This window comes from Anser anser (assembly GCF_964211835.1).
Source record: "Anser anser genome assembly, chromosome: 1".
NCBI classification, from domain to species: domain Eukaryota; kingdom Metazoa; phylum Chordata; class Aves; order Anseriformes; family Anatidae; genus Anser; species Anser anser.
Window position 1 is genome coordinate 117,014,746 of NC_139720.1, and position 22,195 is coordinate 117,036,940.

A 22,195-nucleotide genomic window follows, 5' to 3' on the forward strand; every position below is an offset into this window, starting at 1 on the left:
CAGGTAAGAATGAGAGACCTGGTTATCTAGTATTTTCCACCTAGTCCAAAGAGGTGAACTAGCAGAGATTTGTGGCTGCTACAACCTCTCTATAGTATTGGAAAAAACAAAGGCTGATGTCTCTTCGGTGCATTTGTAGCAATTTGGCATTCTAATCCAGTAAAAATACATGTTAGAACTGAATACTTCAACATCTACTCTTAAATAATTCAAAATATTGGAAAATGTGGTTGGGGAAAAAGTTGTATCTCTTGATTAGGGCAAGGCTTTTGAACTCAAAACAACAAGGTCTGTATCTTAGTCATGCATTTCCCAGCCCCAAGATTGCTAAAATACCCTCCTGTTCAAATATCGAACAGTGTTCAGGTGTGATACATTGCCCACTGAATTCTGCATTTCTTTCCTTTTGACTCACTAGACTTTGAATCACGTTCAGACTTTGTTCTGTTAAAGAAAAGCAAGCATACTTCAACGGAAAACTTCAGAATTTATTATAGTACGAGTCAGGTGTGAGAATTTCATTACATTGGCTGTGATCCCACCTGTGTGAGGGATTAGCTGAGGCTGAGACGTAACAATGCAGCCTCACCCTGTTTAAATTACTGACGCTTTCAAACCAAAATGTCAGTTTCACAAATGGAAAGAGTACAGTAAGGAGGTGAAAACTTATCATGGGGACTTGGAATTACCTTTGGCACTTCATTTTCTCTCTTCTGTGTAAGTTAAAATCTTACTATTTAGCCTTGTGATATATTTAGAGGAGGTCCTGGAGATAGATTTGAAACAATCATCTTGGGAGTGGTGGGGTGGTGGCTAAAAATCAACATAAAATAAATGCACATAATATTTACAGTTACAATTGATTTTTAAATTTCTCTTAAATATGTATATTTCAGTAGGTATTTTAGTGGGGGCATAAAGCTGCAAGTAAATAAAACAATGAGAGCAAAGTGTGTGGAAGACTCATCCTAAAAGCTGAAACATATAGCATTTGACCAGATTTTCTGATGTTTTTTGGTCTTAAATCTTAAATTTCTTAGTTATGAGACCAGTGAAAGCTCTGTTTTGCCAATCTTTCTTCCCTGAAAGACTCTTTGGGAAAAAATGATAAGAAAATGTGGACAGGGTTATTTTAATTGTGCTGTTCACTCACTGTAATGCATGATTTAGAAACTAAGAGTCCTCCCTTATTTTACTCTTACTGTCTAGCTCCATGTCATTCAATACAGATGAGTGTAAGTTTCTTTAGTGATTATCAGTAGTTGCTATTAAGAATCAAAGGGTTACATACAGAGAGTATTGTATTGGGATGCAGCTGTATTGGGATGCAGAAAATTTATAGGTCTGTAGGAGGAATTTTGCAAAATATGTATAAATTACACACTGTTAAGGATATACTAAATGATACAATAAATGCCACTTTGGTTATACAGATATGTTAGCCAAAAGAAGTTAACTAGTATAGTTCTTTGGTTTAGCTACTTTAGTACACATGGTGCGTGGATCCTTTAAGATTCACACACCTGAAAATAAAGAGCTAGGATATTAACTAAGTGTTGCTAAGGAGCATTACACTGAGGGGAAAAAAAACAAAACAAACAAAAAAACCCACCAACAACAGAAAAAAAACCACAACTATATCTGTTTTAGAAGGAAAAAAAAAAACAGAACTCAAAATCAAGATAGAATAAGTAGGGCAAGTAAATGAAATAACTGAACTAGTCGGTATATAATCACAACAGAAAAAGGATTTGATTTTCCCTTTAAAGAAATATGAGGAGGCTAATAAATGTTACAGTCTTCATGCTTGCAAACAACAGTAGTTACTATTGATTAATAATTAGAGGTAAAGGTAAAAAAAACAAAACAACAACAAAAAAAGAATTATGTCCAAAGACAATTAATGATTTGGGATATATAAAAAAATACATTCAGGATAAATGTTATACCATGCCGGAGACAAACAGTGTAGTGAAGATATATTTGGCTAAAAAAAAAATAAAATAAAAAGTCTAAAGAAGACAAAATATATTAAAAATGGCAATCTTTGGAAAAATCATTTTCCTAGTTAATTCTCTAAAATTTTATCATAGAAAAATGTACAAGAAATGTAGAGAAGCAAAAGAACATAGAAAAAAAAGACCACAAAAAATCAGTATACAAAAAGTTGATTAAAATCTATTAAATGACATAGAATAAAAAAAATATTTTGAAATCAATAAAATAAAAAAAAATATAAAAAAGAGAAAGCTGATAAAAATGGAAGGATGAATAGAGAAAATAAATGAAAATGAAATGAAATAATTTCAAATTCCCTCCCCCCCACAACTTTGTCAGCTGCTTCCGTGGTAACTACAGCAGCCGGAGAAGAGAGGACGCAGACGACGCCCACTGTGCCATCTAGGTCAGGGAGCTCCCTTGGGGTGTCTGTCGGGAGTGAGGCCACCAGCGCTGCCTACACATCCATGAGTCTCGACTCTAGTGCAACCAGCGTAGACACATCGAGTGGCAGTGCCAGCTCTGTTTCCGTGACAGCCAGATCGACAGCAGGCAGTGACTCTCCTTCCCTTGCTGGCTCCTCAGCTGCACCGTTCAGCAGCGGGCCAAGGATCAGCAGTGGTAACACTGAGCCGAGCTTGTCAGCAACGGCCCAGCCATCCACGGTCCTCACATCTGCTGTTCCCGGGTCCACTGATGGCACTACGACCACTGAGCGGGGCACTGTGACGGTTCTCACCACGACCAACCTCAACCAGGAGCAGGCCACACCACATTTTGTGTCCACGTCTTCTTCCACGGCCAGCCCGTTGCCTTCTAGAGCTGTGGCCTCTGCTGGTAGCCCTTCCACGAGTCGTACTGGCTTAGGTGAAAGTCCCACCATGGGCCTGGTGAGCGGCACCACGTCTGACGCACGTGACGAGACTTCCATTTCACTCCCTCCAACATCTTTGTCAGTTGCTTCCGTGGTAACTACGGCAGCCGGAGAAGAGAGGACGCAGACGGCGCCCACTGTGCCATCCAGGACAGGGAGCTCCCTCGGGGTGTCTGGTGTAAGTCAGGCCACCACTGTTGGCTACACATCCATGAGTCGGGACAACAATGCGACCAGCATGGTCACAGTGACTGGCAGTGAGAAGTCCACTTCTCCGATGTCCAGCATGGCAGGAGGCAGTGACTCACCTTCCCTTGCTGGCACCTCAGCTGCACCGTTCAGCAGCGGGTCAAGCAGCAGCAGCAGCAGTAGCGCTGAGCCGAGCTTGTCAGCCACGTCCCAGCCATCCACAGGCCTCCCGTCCCCGGTTCCCTGGTCCACTGCTGGCACCATGAGTGCTGGGCGGGACACTGTGACGGTGCTCACCACGACTGTCTTCAACCAGGAGCATTCCACACCACATTTTGTGTCCACGTCTTCTTCCACGGCCAGCCCGTTGCCTTCTAGAGCTGTGGCCTCTGCTGCTATCCCTTCCACGACTCGTACTAGCTTAGGCGAAAGTCCCACCATGGCCCAGGTGAGCGGCACCACGTCTGACGCACGTGACGAGACTTCCATTGCCCTCCTTCCCACGTCTTTGTCAGCTGCTTCCGTGGTAACTACGGCAGCCGGAGAAGAGAGGACGCAGACGATGCCCACTGTGCCATCTAGGTCAGGGAGCTCCCTTGGGGTGTCTTTCGGGAGTGAGGCCACCAGCGCTGCCTACACATCCATGAGTCTCGACTCTAGTGCAACCAGCGTAGACACATCGAGTGGCAGTGCCAGCTCTGTTTCCGTGACAGCCAGATCGACAGCAGGCAGTGACTCTCCTTCCCTTGCTGGCCCCTCAGCTGCACCGTTCAGCAGCGGGCCAAGGATCAGCAGTGGTAGCACTGAGCCAAGCTTGTCAGCAACGGCCCAGCCATCCACGATCCTCAACTCTGTTCCCGGGTCCACTGATGGCACTACGACCACTGAGCGGGGCACTGTGACGGTTCTCACCACGACCAACCTCAACCAGGAGCAGGCCACACCACATTTTGTGTCCACGTCTTCTTCCACGGCCAGCCTGTTGCCTTCTAGAGCTGTGGCCTCTGCTGGTAGCCCTTCCACGAGTCGTACTGGCTTAGATGAAAGTCCCACCATGGGCCTGGTGAGCGGCACTATGTCTGACGCACGTGACGAGACTTCCATTTCACTCCCTCCAACATCTTTGTCAGTTGCTTCCGTGGTAACTACGGCAGCCGGAGAAGAGAGGACGCAGACGGCGCCCACTGTGCCATCCAGGACAGGGAGCTCCCTCGGGGTGTCTGGTGTAAGTCAGGCCACCGCTGTTGGCTACACATCCATGAGTCGGGACAACAATGCGACCAGCATGGTCACAGTGACTGGCAGTGCGAAGTCCACTTCTCCGATGTCCAGCATGGCAGGAGGCAGTGACTCACCTTCCCTTGCTGGCACCTCAGCTGCACCGTTCAGCAGCGGGTCAAGCAGCAGCAGCAGTAGCGCTGAGCCGAGCTTGTCAGCCACGTCCCAGCCATCCACAGGCCTCCCGTCCCCGGTTCCCTGGTCCACTGCTGGCACCATGAGTGCTGGGCGGGACACTGTGACGGTGCTCACCACGACTGTCTTCAACCAGGAGCATTCCACACCACATTTTGTGTCCACGTCTTCTTCCACGGCCAGCCCGTTGCCTTCTAGAGCTGTGGCCTCTGCTGCTATCCCTTCCACGACTCGTACTAGCTTAGGCGAAAGTCCCACCATGGCCCAGGTGAGCGGCACCACGTCTGACGCACGTGACGAGACTTCCATTGCCCTCCTTCCCACGTCTTTGTCAGCTGCTTCCGTGGTAACTACGGCAGCCGGAGAAGAGAGGACGCAGACGATGCCCACTGTGCCATCTAGGTCAGGGAGCTCCCTTGGGGTGTCTTTCGGGAATGAGGCCACCAGCGCTGCCTACACATCCATGAGTCTCGACTCTAGTGCAACCAGCGTAGACACATCGAGTGGCAGTGCCAGCTCTGTTTCCGTGACAGCCAGATCGACAGCAGGCAGTGACTCTCCTTCCCTTGCTGGCTCCTCAGCTGCACCGTTCAGCAGCGGGCCAAGGATCAGCAGTGGTAGCACTGAGCCAAGCTTGTCAGCAACGGCCCAGCCATCCACGATCCTCAACTCTGTTCCTGGGTCCACTGATGGCACTACGACCACTGAGCGGGGCACTGTGACGGTTCTCACCACGACCAACCTCAACCAGGAGCAGGCCACACCACATTTTGTGTCCACGTCTTCTTCCACGGCCAGCCCGTTGCCTTCTAGAGCTGTGGCCTCTGCTGCTATCCCTTCCACGACTCATTCTGGCTTAGGCGGAAGTCCCACCATGGCCCAGGTGAGCGGCACTATGTCTGACGCACGTGACGAGACTTCCATTGCCCTCCTTCCCACATCTTTGTCAGCTGCTTCCGTGGTAACTAAGGCAGCCGGAGAAGAGAGGACGCAGATGATGCCCACTGTGCCATCTAGGTCAGGGAGCTCCCTTGGGGTGTCTGTCGGGAGTGAGGCCACCAGCGCTGCCAACACATCCATGAGTCTCGACTCTAGTGCAACCAGCGTAGACACATCGAGTGGCAGTGCCAGCTCTGTTTCCGTGACAGCCAGATCGACAGCAGGCAGTGACTCTCCTTCCCTTGCTGGCTCCTCAGCTGCACCGTTCAGCAGCGGGCCAAGGATCAGCAGTGGTAGCACTGAGCCGAGCTTGTCAGCAACGGCCCAGCCATCCACGGTCCTCACATCTGCTGTTCCCGGGTCCACTGATGGCACTACGACCACTGAGCGGGGCACTGTGACGGTTCTCACCGCGACCAACCTCAACCAGGAGCAGGCCACACCACATTTTGTGTCCACGTCTTCTTCCACGGCCAGCCCGTTGCCTTCTAGAGCTGTGGCCTCTGCTGCTATCCCTTCCACGACTCATTCTGGCTTAGGCGAAAGTCCCACCATGGCCCAGGTGAGCGGCACTACGTCTGACGCACGTGACGAGACTTCCATTTCACTCCCTCCAACATCTTTGTCAGTTGCTTCCGTGGTAACTACGGCAGCCGGAGAAGAGGGGACGCAGACGGCGCCCACTGTGCCATCCAGGACAGGGAGCTCCATCGGGGTGTCTGGTGTAAGTCAGGCCACCACTGTTGGCTACACATCCATGAGTCGGGACAACAATGCGACCAGCATGGTCACAGTGACTGGCAGTGCGAGGTCCACTTCTCCGATGTCCAGCATGGCAGGAGGCAGTGACTCACCTTCCCTTGCTGGCACCTCAGCTGCACCGTTCAGCAGCGGGTCAAGCAGCAGCAGCAGTAGCGCTGAGCCGAGCTTGTCAGCCACGTCCCAGCCATCCACAGGCCTCCCGTCCCCGGTTCCCTGGTCCACTGCTGGCACCATGAGTGCTGGGCGGGACACTGTGACGGTGCTCACCACGACTGTCTTCAACCAGGAGCATTCCACACCACATTTTGTGTCCACGTCTTCTTCCACGGCCAGCCCGTTGCCTTCTAGAGCTGTGGCCTCTGCTCCTCGCCCTTCCACGACTCGTACTAGCTTAGGCGAAAGTCCCACCATGGCCCAGGTGAGCGGCACTACGTCTGATGCACGTGACGAGACTTCCATTGCCCTCCTTCCCACATCTTTGTCAGCTGCTTCCGTGGTAACTACGGCAGCTGGAGAAGAGAGGACGCAGACGGCGCCCACTGTGCCATCTAGGTCAGGGAGCTCCCTTGGGGTGTCTTTCGGGAGTGAGGCCACCAGCGCTGCCAACACATCCATGAGTCTTGACTCTAGTGCAACCAGCGTAGACACATCGAGTGGCAGTGCCAGCTCTGTTTCCGTGACAGCCAGATCGACAGCAGGCAGTGACTCTCCTTCCCTTGCTGGCTCCTCAGCTGCACCGTTCAGCAGCGGGCCAAGGATCAGCAGCGGTAGCACTGAGCCAAGCTTGTCAGCAACGGCCCAGCCATCCACGATCCTCAACTCTGTTCCTGGGTCCACTGATGGCACTACGACCACTGAGCGGGGCACTGTGACGGTTCTCACCACGACTGTCTTCAACCAGGAGCATTCCACACCACATTTTGTGTCCACGTCTTCTTCCACGGCCAGCCCGTTGCCTTCTAGAGATGTGGCCTCTGCTGGTAGCCCTTCCACGAGTCGTACTGGCTTAGGCGAAAGTCCCACCATGGCCCAGGTGAGCGGCACTATGTCTGACGCACGTGACGAGACTTCCATTGCCCTCCTTCCCACATCTTTGTCAGCTGCTTCCGTGGTAACTACGGCAGCCGGAGAAGAGAGGACGCAGATGATGTCCACTGTGCCATCTAGGTCAGGGAGCTCCCTTGGGGTGTCTGTCGGGAGTGAGGCCACCAGCGCTGCCAACACATCCATGAGTCTCGACTCTAGTGCAACCAGCGTAGACACATCGAGTGGCAGTGCCAGCTCTGTTTCCGTGACAGCCAGATCGACAGCAGGCAGTGACTCTCCTTCCCTTGCTGGCTCCTCAGCTGCACCGTTCAGCAGCGGGCCAAGGATCAGCAGTGGTAACACTGAGCCGAGCTTGTCAGCAACGGCCCAGCCATCCACGGTCCTCACATCTGCTGTTCCCGGGTCCACTGATGGCACTACGACCACTGAGCGGGGCACTGTGACGGTTCTCACCACGACCAACCTCAACCAGGAGCAGGCCACACCACATTTTGTGTCCACGTCTTCTTCCACGGCCAGCCTGTTGCCTTCTAGAGCTGTGGCCTCTGCTGGTAGCCCTTCCACGAGTCGTACTGGCTTAGGTGAAAGTCCCACCATGGGCCTGGTGAGCGGCACTACGTCTGACGCACGTGACGAGACTTCCATTTCACTCCCTCCAACATCTTTGTCAGTTGCTTCCGTGGTAACTACGGCAGCCGGAGAAGAGAGGACGCAGACGGCGCCCACTGTGCCATCCAGGACAGGGAGCTCCCTCGGGGTGTCTGGTGTAAGTCAGGCCACCGCTGTTGGCTACACATCCATGAGTCGGGACAACAATGCGACCAGCATGGTCACAGTGACTGGCAGTGCGAAGTCCACTTCTCCGATGTCCAGCATGGCAGGAGGCAGTGACTCACCTTCCCTTGCTGGCACCTCAGCTGCACCGTTCAGCAGCGGGTCAAGCAGCAGCAGCAGTAGCGCTGAGCCGAGCTTGTCAGCCACGTCCCAGCCATCCACAGGCCTCCCGTCCCCGGTTCCCTGGTCCACTGCTGGCACCATGAGTGCTGGGCGGGACACTGTGACGGTGCTCACCACGACTGTCTTCAACCAGGAGCATTCCACACCACATTTTGTGTCCACGTCTTCTTCCACGGCCAGCCCGTTGCCTTCTAGAGCTGTGGCCTCTGCTGCTATCCCTTCCACGACTCGTACTAGCTTAGGCGAAAGTCCCACCATGGCCCAGGTGAGCGGCACCACGTCTGACGCACGTGACGAGACTTCCATTGCCCTCCTTCCCACGTCTTTGTCAGCTGCTTCCGTGGTAACTACGGCAGCCGGAGAAGAGAGGACGCAGACGATGCCCACTGTGCCATCTAGGTCAGGGAGCTCCCTTGGGGTGTCTTTCGGCAGTGAGGCCACCAGCGCTGCCTACACATCCATGAGTCTCGACTCTAGTGCAACCAGCGTAGACACATCGAGTGGCAGTGCCAGCTCTGTTTCCGTGACAGCCAGATCGACAGCAGGCAGTGACTCTCCTTCCCTTGCTGGCTCCTCAGCTGCACCGTTCAGCAGCGGGCCAAGGATCAGCAGTGGTAGCACTGAGCCGAGCTTGTCAGCAACGGCCCAGCCATCCACGGTCCTCACATCTGCTGTTCCCGGGTCCACTGATGGCACTACGACCACTGAGCGGGGCACTGTGACGGTTCTCACCGCGACCAACCTCAACCAGGAGCAGGCCACACCACATTTTGTGTCCACGTCTTCTTCCACGGCCAGCCCGTTGCCTTCTAGAGCTGTGGCCTCTGCTGCTATCCCTTCCACGACTCATTCTGGCTTAGGCGAAAGTCCCACCATGGCCCAGGTGAGCGGCACTACGTCTGACGCACGTGACGAGACTTCCATTTCACTCCCTCCAACATCTTTGTCAGTTGCTTCCGTGGTAACTACGGCAGCCGGAGAAGAGGGGACGCAGACGGCGCCCACTGTGCCATCCAGGACAGGGAGCTCCATCGGGGTGTCTGGTGTAAGTCAGGCCACCACTGTTGGCTACACATCCATGAGTCGGGACAACAATGCGACCAGCATGGTCACAGTGACTGGCAGTGCGAGGTCCACTTCTCCAATGTCCAGCATGGCAGGAGGCAGTGACTCACCTTCCCTTGCTGGCACCTCAGCTGCACCGTTCAGCAGTGGGTCAAGCAGCAGCAGCAGTAGCGCTGAGCCGAGCTTGTCAGCCACGTCCCAGCCATCCACAGGCCTCCCGTCCCCGGTTCCCTGGTCCACTGCTGGCACCATGAGTGCTGGGCGGGACACTGTGACGGTGCTCACCACGACTGTCTTCAACCAGGAGCATTCCACACCACATTTTGTGTCCACGTCTTCTTCCACGGCCAGCCCGTTGCCTTCTAGAGCTGTGGCCTCTGCTCCTCGCCCTTCCACGACTCGTACTAGCTTAGGCGAAAGTCCCACCATGGCCCAGGTGAGCGGCACTACGTCTGATGCACGTGACGAGACTTCCATTGCCCTCCTTCCCACATCTTTGTCAGCTGTTTCCGTGGTAACTACGGCAGCTGGAGAAGAGAGGACGCAGACGGCGCCCACTGTGCCATCTAGGTCAGGGAGCTCCCTTGGGGTGTCTTTCGGGAGTGAGGCCACCAGCGCTGCCTACACATCCATGAGTCTCGACTCTAGTGCAACCAGCGTAGACACATCGAGTGGCAGTGCCAGCTCTGTTTCCGTGACAGCCAGATCGACAGCAGGCAGTGACTCTCCTTCCCTTGCTGGCTCCTCAGCTGCACTGTTCAGCAGCGGGCCAAGGATCAGCAGTGGTAGCACTGAGCCAAGCTTGTCAGCAACGGCCCAGCCATCCACGATCCTCAACTCTGTTCCTGGGTCCACTGATGGCTCTACGACCACTGAGCGGGGCACTGTGACGGTTCTCACCAAGACCAACCTCAACCAGGAGCAGGCCACACCACATTTTGTGTCCACGTCTTCTTCCACGGCCAGCCCGTTGCCTTCTAGAGCTGTGGCCTCTGCTGCTATCCCTTCCACGACTCGTTCTGGCTTAGGCGAAAGTCCCACCATGGCCCAGGTGAGCGGCACTACGTCTGACGCACGTGACAAGACTTCCATTTCACTCCCTCCAACATCTTTGTCAGTTGCTTCCGTGGTAACTACGGCAGCCGGAGAAGAGGGGACGCAGACGGCGCCCACTGTGCCATCCAGGACAGGGAGCTCCATCGGGGTGTCTGGTGTAAGTCAGGCCACCACTGTTGGCTACACATCCATGAGTCGGGACAACAATGCGACCAGCATGGTCACAGTGACTGGCAGTGCGAGGTCCACTTCTCCGATGTCCAGCATGGCAGGAGGCAGTGACTCACCTTCCCTTGCTGGCACCTCAGCTGCACCGTTCAGCAGCGGGTCAAGCAGCAGCAGCAGTAGCGCTGAGCCGAGCTTGTCAGCCACGTCCCAGCCATCCACAGGCCTCCCGTCCCCGGTTCCCTGGTCCACTGCTGGCACCATGAGTGCTGGGCGGGACACTGTGACGGTGCTCACCACGACTGTCTTCAACCAGGAGCATTCCACACCACATTTTGTGTCCACGTCTTCTTCCACGGCCAGCCCGTTGCCTTCTAGAGCTGTGGCCTCTGCTGCTATCCCTTCCACGACTCGTTCTGGCTTAGGCGGAAGTCCCACCATGGCCCAGGTGAGCGGCACTATGTCTGACGCACGTGACGAGACTTCCATTGCCCTCCTTCCCACATCTTTGTCAGCTGCTTCCGTGGTAACTACGGCAGTCGGAGAAGAGAGGACGCAGACGATGCCCACTGTGCCATCTATGTCAGGGAGCTCCCTTGGGGTGTCTGTCGGGAGTCAGGCCACCAGCGCTGCCAACACATCCATGAGTCTCGACTCTAGTGCAACCAGCGTAGACACATCGAGTGGCAGTGCCAGCTCTGTTTCCGTGACAGCCAGATCGACAGCAGGCAGTGACTCTCCTTCCCTTTCTGGCTCCTCAGCTGCACCGTTCAGCAGCGGGCCAAGGATCAGCAGTGGTAGCACTGAGCCAAGCTTGTCAGCAACGGCCCAGCCATCCACGATCCTCAACTCTGTTCCTGGGTCCACTGATGGCACTACGACCACTGAGCGGGGCACTGTGACGGTTCTCACCACGACTGTCTTCAACCAGGAGCATTCCACACCACATTTTGTGTCCACGTCTTCTTCCACGGCCAGCCCGTTGCCTTCTAGAGATGTGGCCTCTGCTGGTAGCCCTTCCACGAGTCGTACTGGCTTAGGTGAAAGTCCCACCATGGGCCTGGTGAGCGGCACCACATCTGACGCACGTGACGAGACTTCCATTTCACTCCCTCCAACATCTTTGTCAGTTGCTTCCGTGGTAACTACGGCAGCTGGAGAAGAGAGGACGCAGACGGCGCCCACTGTGCCATCCAGGACAGGGAGCTCCATCGGGGTGTCTGGTGTAAGTCAGGTCACCACTGTTGGCTACACATCCATGAGTCGGGACAACAATGCGACCAGCATGGTCACAGTGACTGGCAGTGCGAGGTCCACTTCTCCGATGTCCAGCATGGCAGGAGGCAGTGACTCACCTTCCCTTGCTGGCACCTCAGCTGCACCGTTCAGCAGTGGGTCAAGCAGCAGCAGCAGTAGCGCTGAGCCGAGCTTGTCAGCCACGTCCCAGCCATCCACAGGCCTCCCGTCCCCGGTTCCCTGGTCCACTGCTGGCACCATGAGTGCTGGGCGGGACACTGTGACGGTGCTCACCACGACTGTCTTCAACCAGGAGCATTCCACACCACATTTTGTGTCCACGTCTTCTTCCACGGCCAGCCCGTTGCCTTCTAGAGCTGTGGCCTCTGCTGCTATCCCTTCCACGACTCGTACTAGCTTAGGCGAAAGTCCCACCATGGCCCAGGGGAGTGGCACCACGTCTGACGCACGTGACGAGACTTCCATTGCCCTCCTTCCCACGTCTTTGTCAGCTACTTCCGTGGTAACTACGGCAGCCGGAGAAGAGAGGACGCAGACGATGCCCACTGTGCCATCTAGGTCAGGGAGCTCCCTTGGGGTGTCTTTCGGGAGTGAGGCCACCAGCGCTGCCTACACATCCATGAGTCTCGACTCTAGTGCAACCAGCGTAGACACATCGAGTGGCAGTGCCAGCTCTGTTTCCGTGACAGCCAGATCGACAGCAGGCAGTGACTCTCCTTCCCTTGCTGGCTCCTCAGCTGCACCGTTCAGCAGCGGGCCAAGGATCAGCAGTGGTAACACTGAGCCGAGCTTGTCAGCAACGGCCCAGCCATCCACGGTCCTCACATCTGCTGTTCCCGGGTCCACTGATGGCACTACGACCACTGAGCGGGGCACTGTGACAGTTCTCACCACGACCAAACTCAACCAGGAGCAGGCCGCACCACATTTTGTGTCCACGTCTTCTTCCACGGCCAGCCCGTTGCCTTCTAGAGCTGTGGCCTCTGCTGGTAGCCCTTCCACGAGTCGTACTGGCTTAGGTGAAAGTCCCACCATGGGCCTGGTGAGCGGCACCACATCTGACGCACGTGACGAGACTTCCATTGCCCTCCTTCCCACATCTTTGTCAGCCGCTTCCGTGGTAACTACGGCAGCCGGAGAAGAGAGGATGCAGACGGCGCCCACTGTGCCATCTAGGTCAGGGAGCTCCCTTGGGGTGTCTTTCGGGAGTGAGGCCACCAGCGCTGCCAACACATCCATGAGTCTCGACTCTAGTGCAACCAGCGTAGACACATCGAGTGGCAGTGCCAGCTCTATTTCCGTGACAGCCAGATCGACAGCAGGCAGTGACTCTCCTTCCCTTGCTGGCTCCTCAGCTGCACCGTTCAGCAGCGGGCCAAGGATCAGCAGTGGTAGTGTTAGCGTTCATGAAAACACATAATCCACAAAGTGATTATATGAAGGTGCTTTATTAGGCGCCGGAAGTTAGGGGCATGCCTGCCCAAATCTAACTTCGTCTGATTTGTTTTCTTAGTTCTCTTTTATCTCCTAAGATACTACATATGCATTAGGTTTCACAACTCATCTATGCATATTCATTTCCTAGCTCCACCTAGCCTCGCTTCGTATGCTAATTATCTTATCAGTCCTTCTGCGCTTGCGTATCACTCTCTGGTGGTCGTCCGGGTGGTCGTCGGGATGAAGTAAGATGTCTTCATCAGAGTTGAACTTTTTAACCTTTCCTTTTCACGCATGCTCTCTGAGCCCTTGGTCTCAGTCCAAACCGCAAGGTTGGTTTGACCCAGTTCCCAGAGTCCAAGAAGCCCCAGTTATCTAGATGTCTTGCAAATTGAGCATTCTTTTAATCCTCCTTACTCCTCATCATGAATTGGTGCATTCTCATGTTACCCTTGCACATATATTTTGTATCTTCCAAGCGCAGCCTCGGAACAGTACATCGCAAATGTAACATACTAAACAATATTGTATTATTTCTTCTTCTATTACTAACATTTCCCCCCTTTGAAAGCATTTCACTCCTTTCGAGGAGGGCAAATGCTTTCACTAACTAACTAAAATATTTTACACTCAGTGCTCACCAATAATATAACCACGGAAAATTACATCATTAAGAATCAAGGAAATTACAAAGATTAGGATTGTCACAACATTTCATAAGTCCACCACTTCTGCTTTATGTTACATTCGCTCTTCTGGTTGGGTTCACTTGATCTGAAACTGATCTTGTCTATTCGGTTTTCATTCCATTTCACCTCCTGGGTTCCTCAGATTCTTTCTCTGAAATCCAAAGTTGTTAGATGCCGGTGGAGGATATTGAGGATGTGGTTCCATTTGCCGAGCAATAGTTTGCATCACTGTCCGGTTCCAGGTTGTCTTCCTTAGAATCAGACTTTTCAGCATTATAAATGTTAACCAAATTAGTACCCCTACAATCACCAATATAATTATTGTCTCCAGTAAGGACTTAACCCAATTACTAATATTCCATCCACTAAAAATTTTATCCAACCAGCTTGTTGTCATATCTTTCTCTTCCTGTTCTGCATCTTGTTCCACTCGAGCCAGTTGTTCTATGTCATGTTCTACATCAATAGTCACATTTGGAATGTGGATGCAGCAATGATCAATACGATCTTTTAGAAATCCACATACTCCATGTTCCTTTAATAACAGTGTATCTAATGCCAATCGATTTTGTAGCACCATTTTAGTTGTAGATTGTAGTTGGATATTAAGGTCTCTAAAGCCTTCTTTTGTGGCTCTCGCAAGCCTACTCACTTGTCCTGTAAGTTTATAAATCATTTCCCTATTTCGATAAGTAGCTACCTGTGCAAATAGAGATTCTAATGCCCAACTGAATTTTACTCCATCCGAGGGTTCATGCCATGTATCTTCATCTTCCCCTTCTTCTAAACTTCTTTTTGCCCTACTAATTTGTAGGGTTTCCAACTTTCCCTTAAAAGGAGACTTTTTCCATATTGGACGCAGTGTGGGGTGGGAGTCCTAGAGTTATTTCTTTTACTTCCCCATCTATCAGTGGGTGTGTAGTCCAAGTTCCATTACTGGCTGCCCATACAAATTGTCCTGGACTTTGTATGGTACTATAGCTACAATCCACTGCGACTTGACTAGCCTGGCTATTTCTTTCCGAATTGTACTTAATTCCTCGGCAAGCATATCCTGCCCTAAGAGCTATCAATACCGGAAGTAAGTGCTCGATATCTTCATTATTACTGTCGCAAGTATATTTCTTCTCACAAGTCCACCAAGCTACCTTTGTTGACTCTTGTCTACCACTACTGTCAACCCGGCTTACTGTATAAAACTGATCAGTTCCATTCTGCTTTCCCTGCCATTTAATACACCATGATGTATTCCCTCCATACTGGAATTTCTGCAATAAACTTACTGTCCAATCATTATCCCACCCTTTCATTCCTTTTGGCTCATTTTTCTCTTGACATTCCCAAACAATCTTTTCTCTAACTCCTTCTACTACACGTAGTTCGTCGTAATAACACTGTCCCACATTCTTAAATCTGCCTATCATTATGAAATGGTAGTTCTTCTTTTCACATTCAGACCTTGATGTTGGGGGGCTCAGTTTCCTATAGTATTGTGTAACATTTATCCTCTCTAGAACTTTCACTTCTTTACATTGAATTGTTTCATTTCCTTTTACTTGGGGCAGTGGCAGGTGGTTATACCCCACTCAAGCGGGTCCCCTGTTGCTTTTGGAATGGGCAAACAAGCAGTAATTCTATCAGTTCCTTTCATTATGGCAAAATCTTTAATCAATCCTACCAGTAAATTCTCTGATGGTTGCCTGTGTGGGATCTGTACCACTTGTGTCCATGGTACCTGGCCCTCTCTTTTTCTTCTAGATCCTTTTTGGTGGGCTACCAATATTCCTTTATCCAATTTCGGATATACCAATATTTCTCTTATCCCGTAATCTGTGCTATTTTCATGTGTTACCATGCACCGGTAGTTTCCTTTGTTGACTTCAGTAACACTAAACAGGGTTCAGGTGGTAGCTCCTCTCAGTTGTTGGCCCAATTCTATGGTTTTACTTACGTATGCCTTCCCCTTCCATCCAGCCTTCAATCCTGTATTGTCCCTGGTTGTGTCTACGTATATTTCCTGGCTCTGTCCGGAGTCACTTATTTTTTCCCAGACCACCTGTAGAGAGCTAATTGTTATTGGTTTATCGTTGTGCATTCCACATTCCAAAGTAACATTTTCTCCTCTGAATATTTCCTCTTTCTTATATTTTTCTGGTATTTCTAGGAACCCAATTACAAGGTATTTACACAAAACAATTACTGTTATCATTACTGTTGTTAAGAACCCCAACATTGTATGGTTATACGCGCTTCATCTGTAGTTTTGTATCTCCGATTGCTCGCACTGACCAAAATTCGGGAACCTTTTTCACCCGAGTATAATGAATCCAAGCATCCACCCCTTCTACCTTTAAAAGTAGTCAATAATACTTGATAAGGTCCAGCCCACCGTTCTCTCAGGGGTTCTTCATTCCAGTTTTTAATGTACACTTGGTCACCTGGCTGAATGTCGTGGACAGGATTTTCCAGTGCCAACGGTCAGTTCCACACCAGAACACTTCGAAGTTGAGCTAAAGTTTTACCAAGAAACAATACATAATTATAAACATCCTGGTTCCCTGTTATATGCATATTAGGATTTGGTTCTGGGGATTCATAAGGCTTTCCATACGTAATCTCGTATGGGCTTACTGACATTCCACTCCTTGGCTTTATCCTTATTCTCAGTAAAGCTATAGGCAAAGCTTGTGGCCATTGTATTTTGGCTTCCTGGCAGATTTTACTGATCTGTCCCTTTAGAGTTTGGTTCATCCTTTCTACCTGTCCACTAGATTGGGGTCTCCATGCAGTATGTAAATTCCAAGAAATTCCTAATAGCCGACTTACGTCTTTAACCACAGATGAAACAAAGTGCGGCCCCCTATCCGAGGATATTCCTAATGGTACCCCAAACCTCGGAATGATTTCCCGCAGTAACCATTTTACTGTCTCTTTAGCTTGATTGGTGCGACAGGGAAGGGCTTCTGGCCATCTGAAAAAGGTGTCAACCCCTACTAACAAATACCTACATCCCCTAGTCCTAGGTAACTCTACAAAATCAACTTGCCAGTAATCTCCTGGTTCTATTCCTACTCTAACTCTTCCCATTTCAGCATGTTTTCTTGCTACTGGATTATTTTTCAGACAAATCTCACACTTTGACATTACTGATTTTGCCATTGTTAACATATGTGTAGAGATAATGCTACGTTTTAAAATGTTACCATTGCCTCTGCACCCCAGTGACACTCATTATGTCTTGTCTGAAGTATTTCTCGCATCACCAAGGGGGGTATTACTACCTGGCCCATAGCAGTTACATACCGTCCATCAGAGTTCTTTCGGGCCTTTAGGAGATTTGCTAATTTCTCATCCTCTGGTGAATATCTTGGTTCCTTGGGAAGATTAAGACAAGTGGGGCCTACCTTGAGTGGTACCAAAGCCATTACATTCCACACCTCCCGAGCAATTTGTCGAGCTGCTCAATCTGCCAGCCGATTCCCTTCTGATATTTTCAAGGTTCCTCCTTGATGAGCTTTACAGTGCATAATAGCCACTTGTTTTGGTTTTTGTACCGCATTTATCAAATTTAACACCTCCTCTTGATATCTTATATTGGCTCCTTGTGAGGACAACAGCCCTCTTTCTTTCCATAATGCTCCATGAACATGGACTACTCCAAAAGCATACTTTGAATCTGTCCAAATATTTACCATCTTTCCTTTACTCAGTTCCAGTGCTCGAGGTAGGGCTATCAGTTCCACTCGCTGTGCTGATGTTTCAGGTGGTAAAGGTTTTGCTTCGATCACTGTCTTCAGGGTTGTTACTGCATACCCTGCATATCGTGTTCCATTCTCCACAAAACTACTACCATCAGTAAAAAGTTCCCAGTCATACCTTTCAAGGGGTACATCCTTCAAATCCTCGCGGCTGGCATGGGTATGTTCGATTATTTCCACACAATTGTGTTCCAACGGTCCTTCTTCTGGAACAGTTCCTAAAAATACTGCTGGATTTAACAGGTTAGTTGTTTTCAAGGTTACGTCATCTTGTTCAGTTAGTATTGCCTGATATTTCATCATTCGGCTGGGTGATAGCCAGTGGCCCCCCTTTTGTTCTAAAACAGTTGTTACCATATGTGGTACAAAAACTTCAATACGTTTTCCCAAGGTAAGTTTCCTTGCTTCCTGGATTAAGAGAACTGTTGCTGCTACTGCCCGCAAACATGAGGGCCATCCTGCACTTACAGCATCCAACTGCTTAGAAAAGTATCCCACAGGTCTTTTCCAGCTTCCCAGTCGCTGGGTTAGTACCCCTAGTGCTAGTCGTTGTCTTTCATATACAAATAACTGGAAATCTTTTGATAAATCTGGTAGGCCCAAAGCTGGTGACTTCATTAAGGCATCTTTAAGTTTCTTGAAAGCTTCTTTCTGTACTTTTCCCCAAATAAAATCCTGTGCCTTCTGAGCTTCATAAAGGGGCTTAGCTATGAGTCCATAGTCCATTATCCATAATCTGCACCAGCCAGCCATTCCTAAGAAGGCCCTTAGCTCATGGAGACTTTGAGGTTCCGGGATGGTGCATATAGCTTTTATCCTATTGACACCCAGACTTCTTTGTCCCTGGGAAATCTCACACCCCAAATATGTTACAGTTGAGCAAACTATTTGTGCTTTTTCCTTTGAAACTTTATAACCACCCATTCCCAACTGATTTAAAATTTCGATGGTTATTTGGGTGCAGAGCGACTCATTCTCTGTAGCAATCAAAATATCATCTACATATTGTAACAGCAAATACTGACTTCTGGGTACCTGTATTTGTCCTTGCGTTGTCCAGATTTCCAGTTCCTTGGCCAGCTGGCTTCCAAAGAGGGTCGGGCTATTCTTGAAGCCTTGTGGGAGTCTTGTCCAAGTTAATTGTGTCTTTCGTCCACTCTGAGGATTTTCCCATTCGAAGGCAAATAATTTTCTACTATCTTTATCAAGAGGTATGCAAAAGAAGGCATCCTTTAAATCTATCACAGTAAACCATTTATATTTCTCTCTCACAGATGTTAACAATGTGTAAGGATTAGCCACTACCGGGTGAATGTCCTTTGTTATTTCATTTATTGCTCTAAGATCTTGTACCAATCTATACTCACCATTCGGCTTCCTTACTGGAAAAATTGGAGTATTGTATTCCGATTTACATTCTTCCAGAATCTGATGTTTGAGAAATTTGTCAATAATTTTCACTGTCCCCTGCCTAGCTTCTATCTTAAGTGGATATTGTTTGATTCGAACAGGTTTGGCTCCTTCCTTTAATTCCACCTTTACCGGTTGTGCCAGTTTCGACTTCCCTGGTACATCTGTTTCCCATACTGTTGGTATAACTGCATTTTCTACTTCTCTTGGAATATTAACAAAGGGTTTATCTTTGATCATTAGGATTTGTCCTACTTTGGACTCAGGTACCTTCATTATTAATTCTCCATCCTCAAAGGTTATTGTTGCATCTAATTTAGCTAATAGATCCCGTCCCAAGAGTGGAATCGGGCATTCTGGTACATACAAGAATTCATGGGTTAGTTCCTTACCCCCAAAACGCAAATCAAGGGGTTGTAAGAATGGCCGTTCCTCCTCCTTCCCTGTGGCTCCAATTACTGTAGTTGTCTTAGTTCCCAATCGTCCTTTTAAACTATTTAACACTGAATATGTTGCTCCTGTATCTATCAAGAACTTTACTTCCTTATCCCCTAATTGAATCTTTACTAAAGGTTCTTTGACTGTTTTATGTTCTGTATCTAGTCAGCTACTAAAATCTCCCAGCACCATTGCCTTAATGGCTTCCTGATTCTGAAATGAACTTCCCGAGAATTGGTCTCTTCTAAACGGACACTCATTTTTCCAATGCCCCTCCTTTTTACAATAAGCACACTGATTCAATCCTAATCTTTCTCCCGGATTTCCACCAAAGTCTCCGCGACCCCTTCCGATACTAACTCCCCGTCCTCTAGCAAATCCTCTTCCTCTCCCTCTGAATCCTTGGTTTCCTCTGCCTTGAATTACTGCTAACAAATTCTGTTGCTGCCTCCTGGTGGATTCTTTTTCTCTATTGTTGTATACTTTCCAGGCTATTTCTAACAGTCTATCCATATTTCTCAGGTCTCCTCCCTCCAGTTTCTGTAATTTCTTCCGGATGTCCTCCTGTGATTGTCCTAAAAAGATAAGAGCTAATTGTGCTTTAGCTTGTTCTGTTTCTATATCTAGGTCAGTATATTTCTTTGCAGTTTCCTTAAGCCTTTCCAAAAATGCAGAGGGAGATTCGGTTTTCTCCTGCCTAACATTATACAATTTAGACCAATTTATAGTTTTAGGCATAGCACTCTGCACCCCTATTTGGATCCAATCCTGGTATCTCTTCAATCTCCTCAGACCATCCCCTGTATTATAGTCCCATTGCGGGTCTTCCGTCGGGAAGTTCTGATCTACGCTTCCCGAGACTAATCCATTCCGAACATCCTCTTTTGCTCTTTCTCTAGCTGCCCTTAACACCATATCTTTTTCTGTCGAGTCCATTAATGTATCTAATATTACTTGAAGATCATCCCAGTCCGGATTCTGGGTTTTAATTATCATTTTCATTACCCTGGCTACTTTATCCGGGTTTTCCCGATATGTCCCTGCTGCTTGTTTCCAAATTACTAGGTCTCCCGGAGTAAACGGTACTTTAACATATACTGGCCCTTCCGTCCCTACTCCTTGTCTGAGTGGAGCAATTATGTTTCCCTTTTGTCTTATTCCGCCTTTCTTTCTTATCATCCATTCATCCACAACTTTCTGCTCTTGTTGTCGGGTTCTATACGATACCGGGGTAGCCGAAGCTACCGCTCCTTTTTCTTCCTCCTCCCCCTCACTATCCCCGCTTCCTTCCCTGACAGTCTGCCCTTGTTCTAACGGGGCTGATGGTACTACTTCCAAATCTATATTTCCATCATCCCGTCTGTAATACCTATCATTCTCTAACGCTTGATGTCCTATACAGCGTCTTTCTCCTCTGCATCCTTTACAATGCTCATCAACAGTTATTTTAGCCACCATTATCCCGCAAGCGCGTTGCCACTCAGGCTTATCTCGCAAATAGAAAAATAGTTCTACATAAGGAATCTCGTCCCACTTGCCTTTTCGCTTACAAAATAACATTAATTGTAAGATAGTATTGTACTGTAAGGTTCCGTTTTCTGGCCAACTTTCTTGATCTTCTAGTTCATACTGTGGCCACCAAACATTACAGTAATCAACCAGTTTACCCTTTCGTAACTCCTGCCCGAAACACCCCTCCTTCCAGTGTGCTAATAAACAGCCCAAAGGGGAGGATCGCGGTACCGAAGCATTACCGCCCAGAATACTTTTAAGTTTTTCCATTATCAGCTATAGCTTTTACCGAACCGAACCAGATGCTGAGCCTGCAGCAAAACCAGACCACTGATGCCGAACCTGCAGCGCTTTCGCGACTGTCTGACGGACGGCGCCTAGGCTTACCACGGGAATTCCCTAGCCCAACCGTGCGTGGCTTTCGCCGCGTCTGACCGGCAGGCTCCCAGACCAGATCGGTACCAATTACCAGAAAGCACCTTTTTCTTACCCTTTCAGAGGTACGTTGTGAGCAGCGGGGGTCGGTCGCGGCCGATGGCTCCCCGAGAAACTCCTCGGTGCCGGCTGGAGCGTGATCAGTTCGCGAGCCGCCTCAGCAGTGCCCACGAGGTCCCATCTGGGTCGCCAAAATGTTGGCGTTCATGAAAACACATAATCCACAAAGTGATTATATGAAGGTGCTTTATTAGGCGCCGGAAGTTAGGGGCATGCCTGCCCAAATCTAACTTCGTCTGATTTGTTTTCTTAGTTCTCTTTTATCTCCTAAGATACTACATATGCATTAGGTTTCACAACTCATCTATGCATATTCATTTCCTAGCTCCACCTAGCCTCGCTTCGTATGCTAATTATCTTATCAGTCCTTCTGCGCTTGCGTATCACTCTCTGGTGGTCGTCCGGGTGGTCGTCGGGATGAAGTAAGATGTCTTCATCAGAGTTGAACTTTTTAACCTTTCCTTTTCACGCATGCTCTCTGAGCCCTTGGTCTCAGTCCAAACCGCAAGGTTGGTTTGACCCAGTTCCCAGAGTCCAAGAAGCCCCAGTTATCTAGATGTCTTGCAAATTGAGCATTCTTTTAATCCTCCTTACTCCTCATCATGAATTGGTGCATTCTCATGTTACCCTTGCACATATATTTTGTATCTTCCAAGCGCAGCCTCGGAACAGTACATCGCAAATGTAACATACTAAACAATATTGTATTATTTCTTCTTCTATTACTAACAGTA

At 49.5% G+C, this 22,195-nt stretch overlaps 1 protein-coding gene and 1 long non-coding RNA gene across 2 annotated transcripts; one reads left to right on the forward strand and one right to left on the reverse strand.

Moving 5' to 3' along the window:
- Nucleotides 1-551: 551 nt before the first annotated feature.
- LOC310897641 (uncharacterized protein) lies at nt 552-13,142 on the forward strand (the record flags this gene model as incomplete). The annotated part of the gene is made up of 2 exons (XM_083831474.1): nt 552-717; nt 2,338-13,142. The coding sequence occupies exons 1-2, from the start codon at nt 672-674 to the stop codon at nt 13,140-13,142; spliced, it is 10,851 nt and encodes a 3,616-aa protein (XP_083687600.1). The 5' UTR covers nt 552-671.
- Nucleotides 13,143-13,151: 9 nt separating this feature from the next.
- Nucleotides 13,152-22,193, reverse strand: LOC310905610. Its single transcript, XR_014589158.1, has 2 exons — nt 21,457-22,193; nt 13,152-16,358 (listed from the first exon to the last, which is right to left on the reverse strand). It is a non-coding gene; the product is annotated as an uncharacterized lncRNA (long non-coding RNA).
- Nucleotides 22,194-22,195: the final 2 nt, after the last annotated feature.